Here is a 13,585-nt window from a genome sequence, read left to right on the forward strand (position 1 = left end):
AAATCAATAGCATACTAACTGACAAATCACTGTGATGAAATGAAAGCTGAATAATAGCATACTAACTGACAAATCACTGTGATGAAATGAAAGCTGAATAACATTTAACATGTCAGTGCCCTTTAACTCAAATTCATTTCTTTTATATTAAACTTTTCTGCTTCTTAGATTGTTGGTGGTTATCATGTGCGTGTGTGGTCACGTCTATATGTGCATGTATGTGGAATATCAATAAATTTTCGTGCCTTTAGTGATCTGGCTGAGCACAGGTCGTACACGGTTTTAGGTGGAAAAAAGGTGTCACTGGAAACATGAAGTGGGTATGAGTTTCAGCTTAATTTCTGACCATTTTCTTCTCATTGCTTATGTTCATTCTTGCAAAATTTGGATCAAATTCTAATTTGTGTGCCTTTTGGGGACTTTAAGTACTTCAACGACATCAGCCTGCATGTTTTAGAGTATCATATCTTGAATTACTATGATTTATTCTTTGTTACAGTCATTAAGGTGCCATTACTAATCCCTAGATGTCAACATCTTGTCTTTTCCCCCCTAACATCGGCTATTTCCACATCATAACCTTAAATCTGAAAGCCCATCATTACCTCAAATCTGAAAGCCATCGAACATTCGTGCAGTTAGCAGCTCCTAAAGGCAGACACCATTCATGAGGCTAGCCCTACATGTCTCTAATCTTATTACTGTCCTTGCCATGATTTATTGTAATCCTACCTTCAACTCCTATCTGACGTCCACCTACTCATACCATCTCTCGCTCTTTCTTTCTCCATCTGAATGCAGTCTTTAAGAATGTATCTACTAATAGACATATGTTTGTATAAAAAACCAGTGTTTTTGTGATTTGAGATTTATACCTTCCATTCTTCACTTTCCCACACATCGATCATCGATACCCAATCATTAGGCTCCACACGCTTCGGTGGATGGTTCTTGGGATCAGGTACTCCCTTCTCTATTAAACCAAGATAATAGGCGTGCAACACATGCTTCCAATTTCTATAAATACTCTGAAACTTTTTCTTTATGGAATCTTAGATGATTAGGTCGTTCTCATAGTCCTCAACATCAAATCTTTGCTACAAGTACAGTTAAGCATGAATATACATATAAGCATGAATATCATTCGGAAGTTAAGCATGAATATACAAGTACATGTATTCGGAAGTTTGCATTTCAAAAAAGAAACAATAGAAAACAATGTAACATTTAGCAGATGCATAGCAAACGTACCATACAAAAAGCTTCATAACTAAAATAAAAAAACATACATTGACCAGCTATGCATGGGCCACACAGGAAAACAACCCTAACCCATAACTGAAGAAGTTAATTCCTAGTGCGTGTAAATCCACGAGGGCGACAGGCAGACAGAATCGTCATTCACCGCACAACATCAACGTACATAAGGACTCAACTCCTATATAAGATTAGGAAGAGTAGATACTGAACCCCAGAAACAAGGAATAGAAAAGAGGACAAAAAAATTATATCCAACACTAATTGCAACATCTTAATCCTTAAGCATGTCATGTAAAAAACAACTTACCACTCTTACATATGCTTCTACTGTCCCACATCCATGTTGTACTCGATTCACAGTTAACCTTGACACTTTGTCCACATTTACTCAAGTTGATGCATGTTAATTGTCATCGAGTACTCTGCTTCAACCATCTCCTGTCCTATCACTTCTTCCCACAAGCAGGACGCTCAGGCATCCACAAAGACATTACACAGGTAGAAACAACATCCAATCACCAATCACAGACTCCAATCTCCATTACGAATTGTCGTTGTCATAACTAAAATGCAAAAATACACTTAAAACATTAGAATCCACCTATTATGATCGTTTTGGGTATGTTTTTCCAAGTTCCTCAGTTAATTTAACTCATAATTACAAGACTTGTTATGTTATATCCTCCCAGCTAAATATAAGCATGAAGAATTTAAGTTATTATCTAAGTAAAGTGGACCGTACGTATCAGTAGAAGTTAAAGCACTCAAGTGGACCATACAAGTTAACGATTCTGAAAATACACATGTGAAGAACTCAAAAAAGAAAAAGGAAACAGCACAACATGACAATGTAACATTCAGCAGATGCACAACAATCTATTCCTTAACAACCCTATTTGTGTAGCATGAAAATCATAGACCATTAAAGAATATCATTAAAGAATGATTAAAAAAAATACCCGAACTCTCATAATGATCGCCTCTCGACTCCCAACATCAATATTGTCCCAACCACAATTACGAACCAGTGCAGATGATCGGATCTCCTTCCCAATCTCATTCGCGAGGGATGTCGCATGCTCCCCCTCCGGTGCTCCACTCGAGGAAGGGATCGAAACTGAAATTGCATGACCCAATTGTGTCACCAATCTCTCTATCCCCTTACCTCGTGTTGCATTGCGTACATTTCTACGGGCCGATGGTACCGATCCTACAAAAACATGATTAATAAACTAAATAATACAATAGAATATATCTATAATACCTGAATTTTGATCATATTTAGGTTGAACTATTTTTTTGTAAGGTATACTCTAATGCATCAACCTTAAATTCTGTTGAGGGCATGTTTCTATTTGCTGGTGAGTTATCTTCTAAAAAAGGTAGTTATGTGCAACAACCTTAAATTTGTACTCTAATGCATCTAGGCAACAAACTTATACTCTCGTAGCCATTGGCAATTAACTGATGGATCTTTTTATAAAGAATAAAGAATGCTGGGCCATTAGGAGCTGTTGAAGGTACTGGAGAATGCCATGTTTTCTTACACAAATGTAGTTGAATAGCATTAAAATGAAATGGTAAATCACGTAGCTATGTTAACATCATGGGACAAAAATATAGTAGGGTGTCCAGCTATTTATGTGCAATCACATGCTTCAAGGTCTTGTTGTCGAGCTTGACAATCCAACAGAATAAGTTTTAAAATGAAAAATTGATATAATTTCTTGGTATCATCTTTTTACTTTATTACCTTCTAGTTCCACAAGATGAAATGTTAGTTTACCTAAAACCGTGCACTTTTTATCAACTAAACATTAGTAAGTCAAGCCAGTTTGAGAATTGAAGCATCAATAACTGGTGCAAGGACATAAAAAATTACTCCAGTAATCTATGTAATACATAAAAAAAAGAGCTGATCAACTAATAACCCATCATCTGAACTCACAGAATTGAAATCATACCAATAACTTAAAAAGCTAACAAAAACAAATAAAATAACATGTAAGTATATAATACTGAGAATCCTAGGAAATTACATAGGGAGATCAGCATGTATCTATTCCCTAACAACGGGACAAACGCTGAATATGGTAAGTTGTTCTTATTCCATGCTTTTCCTTTAGATATATCAGCTCACTCTCGCTGAGGTAATCAGGAGGTGAGGTGCTACCCTAAAAAATATAATGAAAATAAAATGGTTATTAGAATTGAATATAAACAAATTCTGGAAGCCACATACATAAAGGGTAATATTCACGTATATTTCAAAGATGCTTGTCTAAGCCTAAGAAACCAAGCATTTAATGAAAAATAAAGTTCACCTCATATAGCTCAACTTTCGCAATGTTTATTCTCTCTCCCTTTGTAAACTGAGGAAGATTTTTTTCACTAACAGCCAACCATGACATGATAGATGTAAACCCTTTAGCTATGACAGCTGACCCACACAGCGGAACACTTCATCACCAACAGTAAAATTCTACATTAGTCCTGTAGAGAGCATGAACAAGTCATATTTAAGATAGAAAATGCTGTAAGTACCTCAAATCAACAAAAAGTTCAGAACATAACTAAACATGTGCTCATGACCAATATATATTCAGTGATATTTCTTCTATACATCTTGGGTACTTTAGTGACGGTTCTAAGTTTACAGAAGGAAGAAGAACATAGTTGACCTTCTGTATTTGCAGTCAGGACTAACAGAGCCAATAAAATGCTGACATATATACTGGTACAGCCTCCAAGCATCATTTCCTACCATATCCTCCGTTGCTGATCGCATGGGAGTAATGGGAGGATGATCACCAGCATCTCATCCTGTTCTTGGCTTATGAAAACCTTCAGCTAATAATGATTGCACAAAATCACCCCATACAGGATTATTCAATTGTGCCCCGAGTGCATTTCTAAAATCAAATGATCCAGGGTATGATGTGCTCTCTGTACGTGGATAGCTGGAAGATGTCATAAAAAAAGTATATCAGGAATATGCCATATTCAGGCAAAACATGGAACTTTATGACAGTTTCACACACCAAACAAACAGCAACATAAATGATTCATTCAACTTGACCATTTTCACAACAAAGAGAGATATAATAGACAATTTTCACAACAAAGTGAGATATAAGCATCAAGTCTAATCCATAAATAATTCAAATTCGAGGCAGAAATTATAAGAAAAATCACTTAAAATTCTCAGTGAAAGAAAGAGAGAGACTTCACCTTTGAAGAGGGTTGAAGAGATCTCCGTGATTGGAGATCGAAGTCCGACGCGGCGCACGAACTCCGACGGGGATGTGATTGGCTTGGGTATCGGATGAACTGGTGATTTAATTTCATCTTTAAAAGTTGTAACTGAAGATCGTATGGGCAGAGGAGAAGGCGGAGAGAAGCCAGAACCGAAGGAAGATTTAGGGCATTTTATTTCTGCGGATGTTGTTAGGGATAAGGTTGGTATATTTATTTCGGTTGAAGGTTATTTTGGGGAGGGAAAAGTTTTTTAGGAACTGGCTCTTTTAAAGAGTAGATAGATAGATAGATAGATAGATAAAGGCCGGTCTTTGGACGGGTGTACACTTTTTAGGTAAAAAGGAGAAACTAAAAGACGCACGTGCGGAACACGTGGAGAGAGCTAGCCTAGGGATGCCTAAAGCGGCGCCAGCTATCCACCAGCAGCTTTTAGTGCCTTCTGAGAAAGAAAAAAGAAAAAGAAAAAGAAAAAAGAAATGCCAACAACTGGCGGTGGTTCCTCTCCCTCTTCGATCACATCTCCTCCCTCGATCGATCGATCGAAACCCTAGATGCTCTCTAGATGGGGAAGTTCGAGAATACGTCACCAGCAGCAGCAGCAGCAGCAGCCTCAGCAGAACCGCGGCCGGTGATCTCGAGCGGCGGATCTTGCCCCGCTGCGCCGCTCCTTCAGCCTGAGGTGCGTCGCCGTGCTCCTCCTCAGCGGCGCCGTCGTGATCTCCGCCCTCTTCTCTCTCCCCTTGTTTCGCACTCGACGGACCGGTTTCTTCTCCGATGATGCCGACGCCCTCGCCGGTAATAAATTCTCCCTTTATCTGCTAGATTTGATGTTAGAATTTTGTTAATTTAGTTTTTCTTCAGTTCGTACGACTGCAGCGTATTAGGGTTTGTTCAGTTTTGTGAATTTAGAGTTTAGGAGTATGGCATCTTCATCAGTTTATGTGAATGGATGGTTGATATCGTGTACTCGCTCGTTTCTAGTGTGTCAGTTTGTGTTTTCTGTCGGGCTTTCCCTGCTGTCTGCTATATTTTGGTTATACTGAAGGTTGGGAGTGGTAAAAATTTCATTCTATGGAGTATCTTTAGCACTTTTCATCCGTCATGTAGGTGTATAATCAACGATTTCCTTTTACTTGAAAAGTTTCTCTATATGTGAGTTGGAAGAGATACAACACCAACTTTTTATCGGCGTTCCTGACCAAAGTTGTGTTGGTGGAAGACTGTTGATAATTGTCCGAGACCGTTCTATGATCTGTGAGATCATGATCGAAGATTTTATGTGCTTTATTATTTACAATTGCTTTCTTAAGTTGTATACTCCCAAACCTTTCATATTTTAGAAGGTTGTTTGCGCTTAAATACCCAAAAGTTTAACACCATTTTTTATATTTGATACCTCAATGTTGTTCGAAGTTCAAAAAGATTAACCTTGATACTCTCTGTTTAAGTCAATTTAGGGTATCACAGTTAAATGTTTTGAACTTTGGAGTATTTTTTGAGGGAAAAAAACTTCGGGAGCATGAAAGTTAAAAAGGATGTTAACTTTGGATATTTTAGGGAGCGTTTGGCAACCATGACTTTTTTGCTGTTTTTATTTTTTAATTTTAAAAAAAACAATGAAATGTGTTTGGCAAACGGGGCGATTTTTTGACTTGACCCTTTACAAAATCCAAAAAATAAACGCTTTTCTTAAAACACCAAAAAAGTGTTTTGAGATTCTGGTTTTTCATCTAAGCCGCCGCCCGTCCGTCCGCACATGTCCGCCGCTTCGCCGACCCGTGCTCGTCGGCCGTCCATCCCCGCCACCACACCGCGCCTCGTTGCCGCTGCCTAGCACGTGCGCCGGCGTCGTCGGCCCGCCGCTAACCCCTCGGCCCCGCGCGTCGCGTCGCCGGGTCGGCATGCCGTGTTTTTTCATGCTAATATCGGCTGCCGCGGTCGCGCTCGCCGGTTGCTCGTCAACCCGCTCGCCGCGCACTACCGTCGCTGCGCGCCTGTCGCCACCCACTCGCCGTCGTTGTCGTGCAAGCCCGTCGCTGTCCATACGGCCATAGTCGCGCGCCCGCCGCCGCCGCACCTGTCGGTCGTCCGCCGCCGAGCCGCGTTCCGCGCGCCGCTTTCCCCTCCAAGTGTACCCAGAGGTCCGCTGCCCGTACATTCGCCTGCCGGGACAAGCCCCCCCACCTAATCCGCGTCGCTGTGGCCCGTCGGCCCGTGTGAGCCCCCGGCCGCCACGCTGGGCTCGTTCGACGCGTCTGGCTGCCCGTCGGCCGTCAGCCGCGCCGTGCCACCGTTGCTCGGTTCGACCGCTCTGCCGCGCCCCGCCACCACCGCCGCATGCCGCCACCGCCGCCGTCGCCGGCCACCAACACGCCCATCCGCTATCACCGCCGCGCCCTGCCGCCACCGCTAGCCCGCCGCCGCACCGTAGCCGCGCTCCGCCGCCACCGCTAGCCCGCCGCGCCGTCGCCGCTAAGCTCGTCGCCACCGCCTGCTGCGCCGGCCAGTTCGATGCCGTCTGGCCGTCGACTGTTCGCACGCCGCCGCCGGCACACAAGCTCCGCGTGGTCGTCCGGCCCCAACGCCAGTTGGCATCAGGTCATCGCGTCGGCAGCCGCGCGCCATCCGCGTCTGCCGCCCAGCCGCGGTCACCGCTAGCCCGCCGCCGTCCACCGCTAGCCCGCCAGCCCGCCGCTGCCTGTCGACAGCCTCGCCGCCGTCAGCCGTTTGCCGCCGCCGCCGCTCGCAGCCGCTCCGGGTGGTCGTCGCCCACGTCGCCCGTTGGTCGAGCAGGTCATCGGTCGGCCCATCCGCCACCTGCCGCCCGCCGCCCGCCAGCTCCTCGCAGCGTTGCGTGCGCCGTCGTAGTTGCGGTCGCCGCCGGTCGCCGTCGCCGCCGCTATATAAATAATAACTATAAATGGTGTTTTAAAAACACGTTTGAAAAATAAACACCATGGTATGGTGTTTTTTAAAAAACCACTACAAAAAGAAACACTCTGGTTGCCAAACACACTCTTAGTTAAAATAACCCTAATTTTAAACTTATCCATTTATCCACTAAATCTTCATATTTACTAATTTATTCAGTAATCTATAGTCAAACGTAAAATATTGCCTAATTGTAGCAAAGTTATTTCTAAATTCTAGTGGTGTATAAAACCCTTAAGCCCTTTTTTCACTCAAAACCCACTTAACTCCCTTTCTCAACCATAAAACCGAAATCTAATCAGTAAAACACCAGGCATTTATTCATAATTTCCAAATGAAATCGAACAAGTTCAGACAATATTATTGAGGTGATCAATACTACATATATACTTGTGCTCAACAACCACACAATTCACCCCTCTACACCTTGCCATCTTCTTTGACTCTAAAACTTATTGCCTCTTCTACCATCTATTCTCATTGCCATCGGAAACAAGGAGAGCTTCCTCACCTCCTTTGACCTCGTGATCAACAAATATTATCTTATGACTTTGATGTCTATGGTAAGGGAATTATTGTTGGGACTTGAAATGCCTTGTCGGATTTGGACTTTTAGTTGCCATGTTGCACATCAACATTTAAAGAAGAGGCACTTTTTTAAGGACAAGGATAGGGCTTCAAAGTTAAAACTCGAGATGTAGCACATCAATTAGCGAATATTAGTTGTGAACAAACATAACGGATGACGCCAACTCCAAATGTATGATCACACAGTATATAGATGCATTTACATCAGAAAGTTATCATACTCGCAGAAACTATTAAGAGCCACATTTTAACAACAAAAGTTGTCAAGACATTTGATGAAGAGGCATTTGTGTGGATATAGACTTGACATTAATGTGAAAATTAGAGCCAAATGTTAAGCACAGACCTAATGCATTGCTAGTGCTGAAGTGAGGTTGAAAGTTAATGATCCTCGTTAACCCAATGTTCTTCAAAATGGGTTCAGGCAATGCCTCACATCATCAAGGGATTACAACAACTTAAATAAGGATTATTAGCGGTGGCTTGAAGAGAAAAGGTCTATATTAAATTATAATTAAGAGAATTAGCGTTAGATTTGATATCATCTTAAAAAATATAAAATAGTGGAACTTTTCAATTGTACTACCATAAACTATGGGGTAGCCACTAATTGGAAGCAAATTTAATAATTAATTTTATGAATATTTAGGGTATGAAGCAAAAAACCTATGTAATTTTGCTTTTGCCAGAATTCCTCATCTTGGTTTTTTGGAGACATTTAGATGCACAGCTTATTAGTGAACAATTGTAGCATATGTGTCGAGCTAGGTTGATCATTGTAGTGGTGGCAATGCGTTAGGACTGGACCGAGTCATCAACCACATGACAGTGTTTTAAATGTCGGCCGACATGTCGGACATGTCGGCCGACATGTCGGGTTGAAGGTGCCAGCGACACAAGTCGGGCTTTCTTAAGTCGGATGTCGTTTTTGGGGAGAATATCGGATAAATCGGCGCAATATCGGCCATATCGGCCGATTTTTCAGGTTTGAAAAATCGGCCGATATGCTATTATATCGGTTTAAAGCTATTTTTTCTTAACAGTCAAATTACAAAAGTCAAATTACAAAACTGTCCCAGGTTGGCTTGGTGGTTGAAGTTTCAGGACTTGAGCACTTCTCTTTGTTAAATCGGATGATTAGTTTCATATCGAAGACCGTTTAGCATATCAAAGACCAAAATTGTTTCAGGATGCAATCGAGAATCAAAGTATGCTTATATTGAATTTAGAAATGCTTAGATTACATTTAGGACGTGGTATTATACATATATGCACTACCCGATATCGCAATCCGATATTTAGTCCATGTCCCCCGATATATCCCCGATTTCCGCTATCCGACATGGATTTCGGCCGTCCGACATGAACCCGACATCCGATATTTAAAACCTTGCCACATGGAGGGCTGACTAAGGCCATATGTTTCATTGGTCCAAATCTAACCATTAAGAAGGCTTTAACTTTTAACCCTAAGAATATGTGATTCTAGGTTCAGCCCAAGATTAACAAAATATTTTGTTCCACTCGATCAAAACTCATAAGGAAAAAGAGATCATTAGCCGTGCTTATAACTTGATTATATTAAGAGAACTTTTTCTTCTTGTACTAGGAGAGGATTTTGTACATATGTACAACCCTATTCTTGCCTTAACCATAGGGGATGAAAGCTCAAGTTAGGTGATTTTTGAGTGTCAGCTCATTACAAAAGTGTAGTTCCTATTACCAAGCTATGCCCTATGACTCTTGTTAGCATAAAAAAGGGTAGCCCAGTGCATAAGGCTCCCACCATTGTGGGCTCGGGGAAGGGTCAGATGTACGCAGCTTTACTTCCGTATGCGAAGAGTCTATTTTCGGGATTTGAAATCATGACCTTCAGGTACTAAGACAACAACCTTACCGTTGCGCTAATGCTCATCCTCACTTTTCAGCATCACATAAGCTAAAAAACCTCAAAAAATACAAATAAAAGTTATATGGAAAATTAGAACTAGAGCAAAAGCTAAGTTGTATGGGAACAAGCAGGCACGGGTTCGGATGCCGGTAAAAGTATGAGTACGGGACATGACAAATTTGTAAAATGTAGGGTACAGGAGTAGGGTTATATAAATATCAAGGTTATCGATAACGAATAGCGTCGCGTAGCGGTGAAACATCGCTAAAGCTATTTGGAGCTATTGCGGCAAAATAGCGTTAAAAAGCGCAAAATGCGGTCTAATTTAAATATGTATAAATATTTTAAAAAATTATAGAATAAGCTAGAAAATCTAAAAGTGCATATTTGATGATTTAAAGAGATCCTAAATATGAAATAGACATGTAATCGTCGCATAATACGAAGACAACTGGAGGAGTTAAAAAGTCGTCATCTTTGAGAAGATGAACTGAGCGGTGAGAGGACTACAGTAGGAGGAGCTCACGACGAGAGGAGATGAGAGAAAGTGCTGAGGGAGGTGCAGGAGGCTGTGAGAGGCGGTCGGAATATGCTCAAAATCGCGGGAGGTAGTGAGATGCAGTGGTTGCAGGTTGGGTTTAATTTTAAAAAACTAAACTTCAAACCGGTTTTAAATAGTGGTAAAAAAGCAGATTTTGCCCGCAATCACCCGTTATTCACTGCTATGGGGCGCAATTGGCTGAACGAAAAACACATATTCCGTAATATGTCACTACTATTGGGCGATAGCGTAGTGGGAGGGGACTGCTAACGTTATTAGTGCCGCTATTGCGGTGCTATTTACCGCTATTCGTAACAGTGATAAATATTTATTGAGCTTTGCTTCGGTACACCTGAAAATATTTTAAAAAGGGTATTATAGGAAGAGCCAAAAAGTTACTTCCTCTTTTTTATTGGATCTTTTTAACTTAGAACTTTATTCCTGCCCCTTAACAAATCTATTGAAGCACATTCACTGGTCGAGTTTGATGCAAGAATCGATTGAGCGCTGGAGTGATAGTTTGATAAAATAGTAAATTGTAATTTTTTGAAAGAATAAAAAATTATAAGAAAAAATGGAAGAAGAGCAATAAAAGATGGGTATAGAAAATCTGGTAGAAGAGCAATAGTCATTAGGATTTCACAAAGTTTTAACAAAAAGTAAGAAAATCTGGTAGAACAACAATAGTCATTAAGGTTTCCCAAAAGTTTTAACAAAAAGTAACAATTAATTGATGGCAAGATGGCCAACATGGGTTGCTTGGATAATGAAAAGGGAGGAAGAAGATAGTCAAGTCGAATTTAAGCTAATAACTACCCGTATATGTGTTAATAATTGCAAAACTGGGTGTTGAACTCAATTTTCATTGGATCGGGTTTTTTCTTAGGCCAAGAGAGCGCAATTTTAGGATTTTATTTAGAGCTTGTTCCATTAGTACTCCAAATATCATTTTTTGGAGTATCAAAGCTGTCAACATATTTATTTACATACATAGATTATATATTGAAGTTAATAATTTACATGTGACGACTAATGAGATCAATATTGTTTTTCATTCATAAGGTATGACAATTGAAATTTCTATAATATTTCTATGTTTTTTTTATTGTGCATTTTGTAAATTGGAAGAACCATCATTTTTGAACACACTCAAATGACCCTTCAGAATAATTGTTCGAAACCCGACCTATTATCCAACTAGTCTAAGGAAGTGGATGAGAAATGAAATATCGGATATGCGTGCAAGAAGTGCATGGGAAATGTTTTAACTTAAAACCATGTATTGCATAAGTGAGTACATGCCGAATAAATGTAATCATATATGCAAATGCAAGAATCTATGAGAAGTTTGGGTATGGATATGGGTATTGGTACATGTCGGTTACAAGTACGGCTTCAGTTAGGAGTACCTAGGTAACATAGAACAAAAGTGTACAAAAACGAACATAAATTCTTAACTTGTCAACCTTGTAACTCAAACAACCGTTCCTCACCCATCCCGGTCTACCATGTTGTAGAGGAAATGAAATTGAGTAGCTTATCATTATCTTTACAACTTTAGCTTTAGTTAATATTTGTCAATAATAACTCATTACTTTGTTAACTTTATTTTTTGATAGAATTTCATCTATTGATTTTAAGTCATTAGTTGGCGTTTAGGATCAGAGATAATTTTTTTTTCTATATCTCAAAATAAGGTTAGTTATGATTTAAAGAGTAATTTTATGATGAGGATTTACTGAAACTTGAATTTTAGAGTTGATGGAAGGAAATTCATTGAACTAAGAGTTTGATTGTCAATTAATTTCATTGTTCTTTTAAATTACACTTTCTCATCTCTAGTCAACTTCCCTCTCATTTTCACATTGTCTTTCAATTTGTATCATTAGCCTCAAGATCCAACCGACCTAAACTTTTACCTCCAATCAAATTCAATTGTCCAAAATGAGATCCAATTCTCCTATTCCCGCAGAGAAAACTATAGGTTTCCGTTACAGTTGTTATGATTCAAAAATCTAATTGCAGCCCTCCTTTATCTAATCACCATTTTAAGATCTAATTGTATCTAGTGTTCTGCATCAAATCCACTTTTGATCTAGACTTTGTCGTCCATTGACTCTAATTGGTTACAATACTAATTACCTTATTTGCTACGTTTTCATTTTATGGAACCAAGTTGCTGGATAGTGTCAGAGCCACATTGGGCCCAAATAGGCCTTTGCCCCACCTTGGAATAATTAAGAAAAACGAGTGTATATAGTTAATTTTATAATAGGAATTTCATAGGAAGTAAAATACATAAGACACCTCAACTTTTCCAGACTTAATCTTTTTGATCCCTCTATCAAGTTGAATTGTTCAATACGTCTATAAATTTTTATTTTTGAGAGTTCCCACCTTGGAATAATTAAGAAAAACGAGTGTATAGTTAATTTTATAATAGGAATTTCATAGGAAGTAAAATACATAAGACACCTCAACTTTTCCAGACTTAATCTTTTTGATCCCTCTATCAAGTTGAATTGTTCAATACGTCTATAAATTTTTATTTTTGAGAGTTGAACAGGTTTTTTTGATAATCTTAATATGGAGTTGTTTTCTTCTGTGACACTGTGGCATGTCTTTAACCAAGTAATCACTTCTTTTTTACAAGTTGAAAATTTATTTGATGGGTCAAACTTTATCCTAAACATTTTTTTTAAAATAAATTGCATAGAGCTTAGCGATTAACCTGACGACGTCTCTTATGTAGATAGTCATCATAAACTTTTTGAAATTGAAGCAATTGGCAATGTTAAGAAATTTGGTTGAATGAAAAATAGATACTATCTATCTTTTGATGTACAAAGTGGTGAAGTTGGCATTGATTTTGGTCGTGGCAGCAACAAACATTAAAAGAACATTTTCGGCGATGAAATTTATTAATATGACTATATGAATGACTGTTTGATGTCTTATATTGAAAAAGAGACATTTTGTAAAATTTATGAGATAGATGTCATGAAACCTTTTCTAGAAATAAAGACGAGAAAGTTATCGCAAACATTATACTCTAATTTGAAATATGATGAAAGTATTATTGTGTTATCGTGTTTAGATGTTAATTCATGTACATC

The 13,585-nt window shown here is 39.4% G+C and overlaps 1 protein-coding gene and 1 long non-coding RNA gene across 2 annotated transcripts in view; one reads left to right on the forward strand and one right to left on the reverse strand.

Annotated features, from left to right (window-relative positions):
- Window positions 1-3,353: 3,353 nt before the first annotated feature.
- LOC109828039 lies at window positions 3,354-4,216 on the reverse strand. The gene is made up of 3 exons (XR_002243571.1): window positions 3,942-4,216; window positions 3,585-3,753; window positions 3,354-3,434 (listed from the first exon to the last, which is right to left on the reverse strand). It is a non-coding gene; the product is annotated as an uncharacterized LOC109828039 (long non-coding RNA).
- An 864-nt stretch (window positions 4,217-5,080) lies between these two features.
- LOC109828038 overlaps window positions 5,081-13,585 on the forward strand; it is a 24,033-nt gene continuing 15,528 nt past the window's right edge. The window contains exons 1-2 of the mRNA XM_020395075.1: window positions 5,081-5,142; window positions 5,192-5,313. Coding sequence (XP_020250664.1) covers window positions 5,081-5,142; window positions 5,192-5,313 — 184 coding nt within the window. The remainder of the gene's footprint in view (window positions 5,143-5,191; window positions 5,314-13,585) is intronic.

Source organism: Asparagus officinalis, unplaced genomic scaffold (genome assembly GCF_001876935.1).
Source record: "Asparagus officinalis unplaced genomic scaffold, Aspof.V1 AsparagusV1_Un655, whole genome shotgun sequence".
In the NCBI taxonomy this organism is placed as follows: domain Eukaryota; kingdom Viridiplantae; phylum Streptophyta; class Magnoliopsida; order Asparagales; family Asparagaceae; genus Asparagus; species Asparagus officinalis.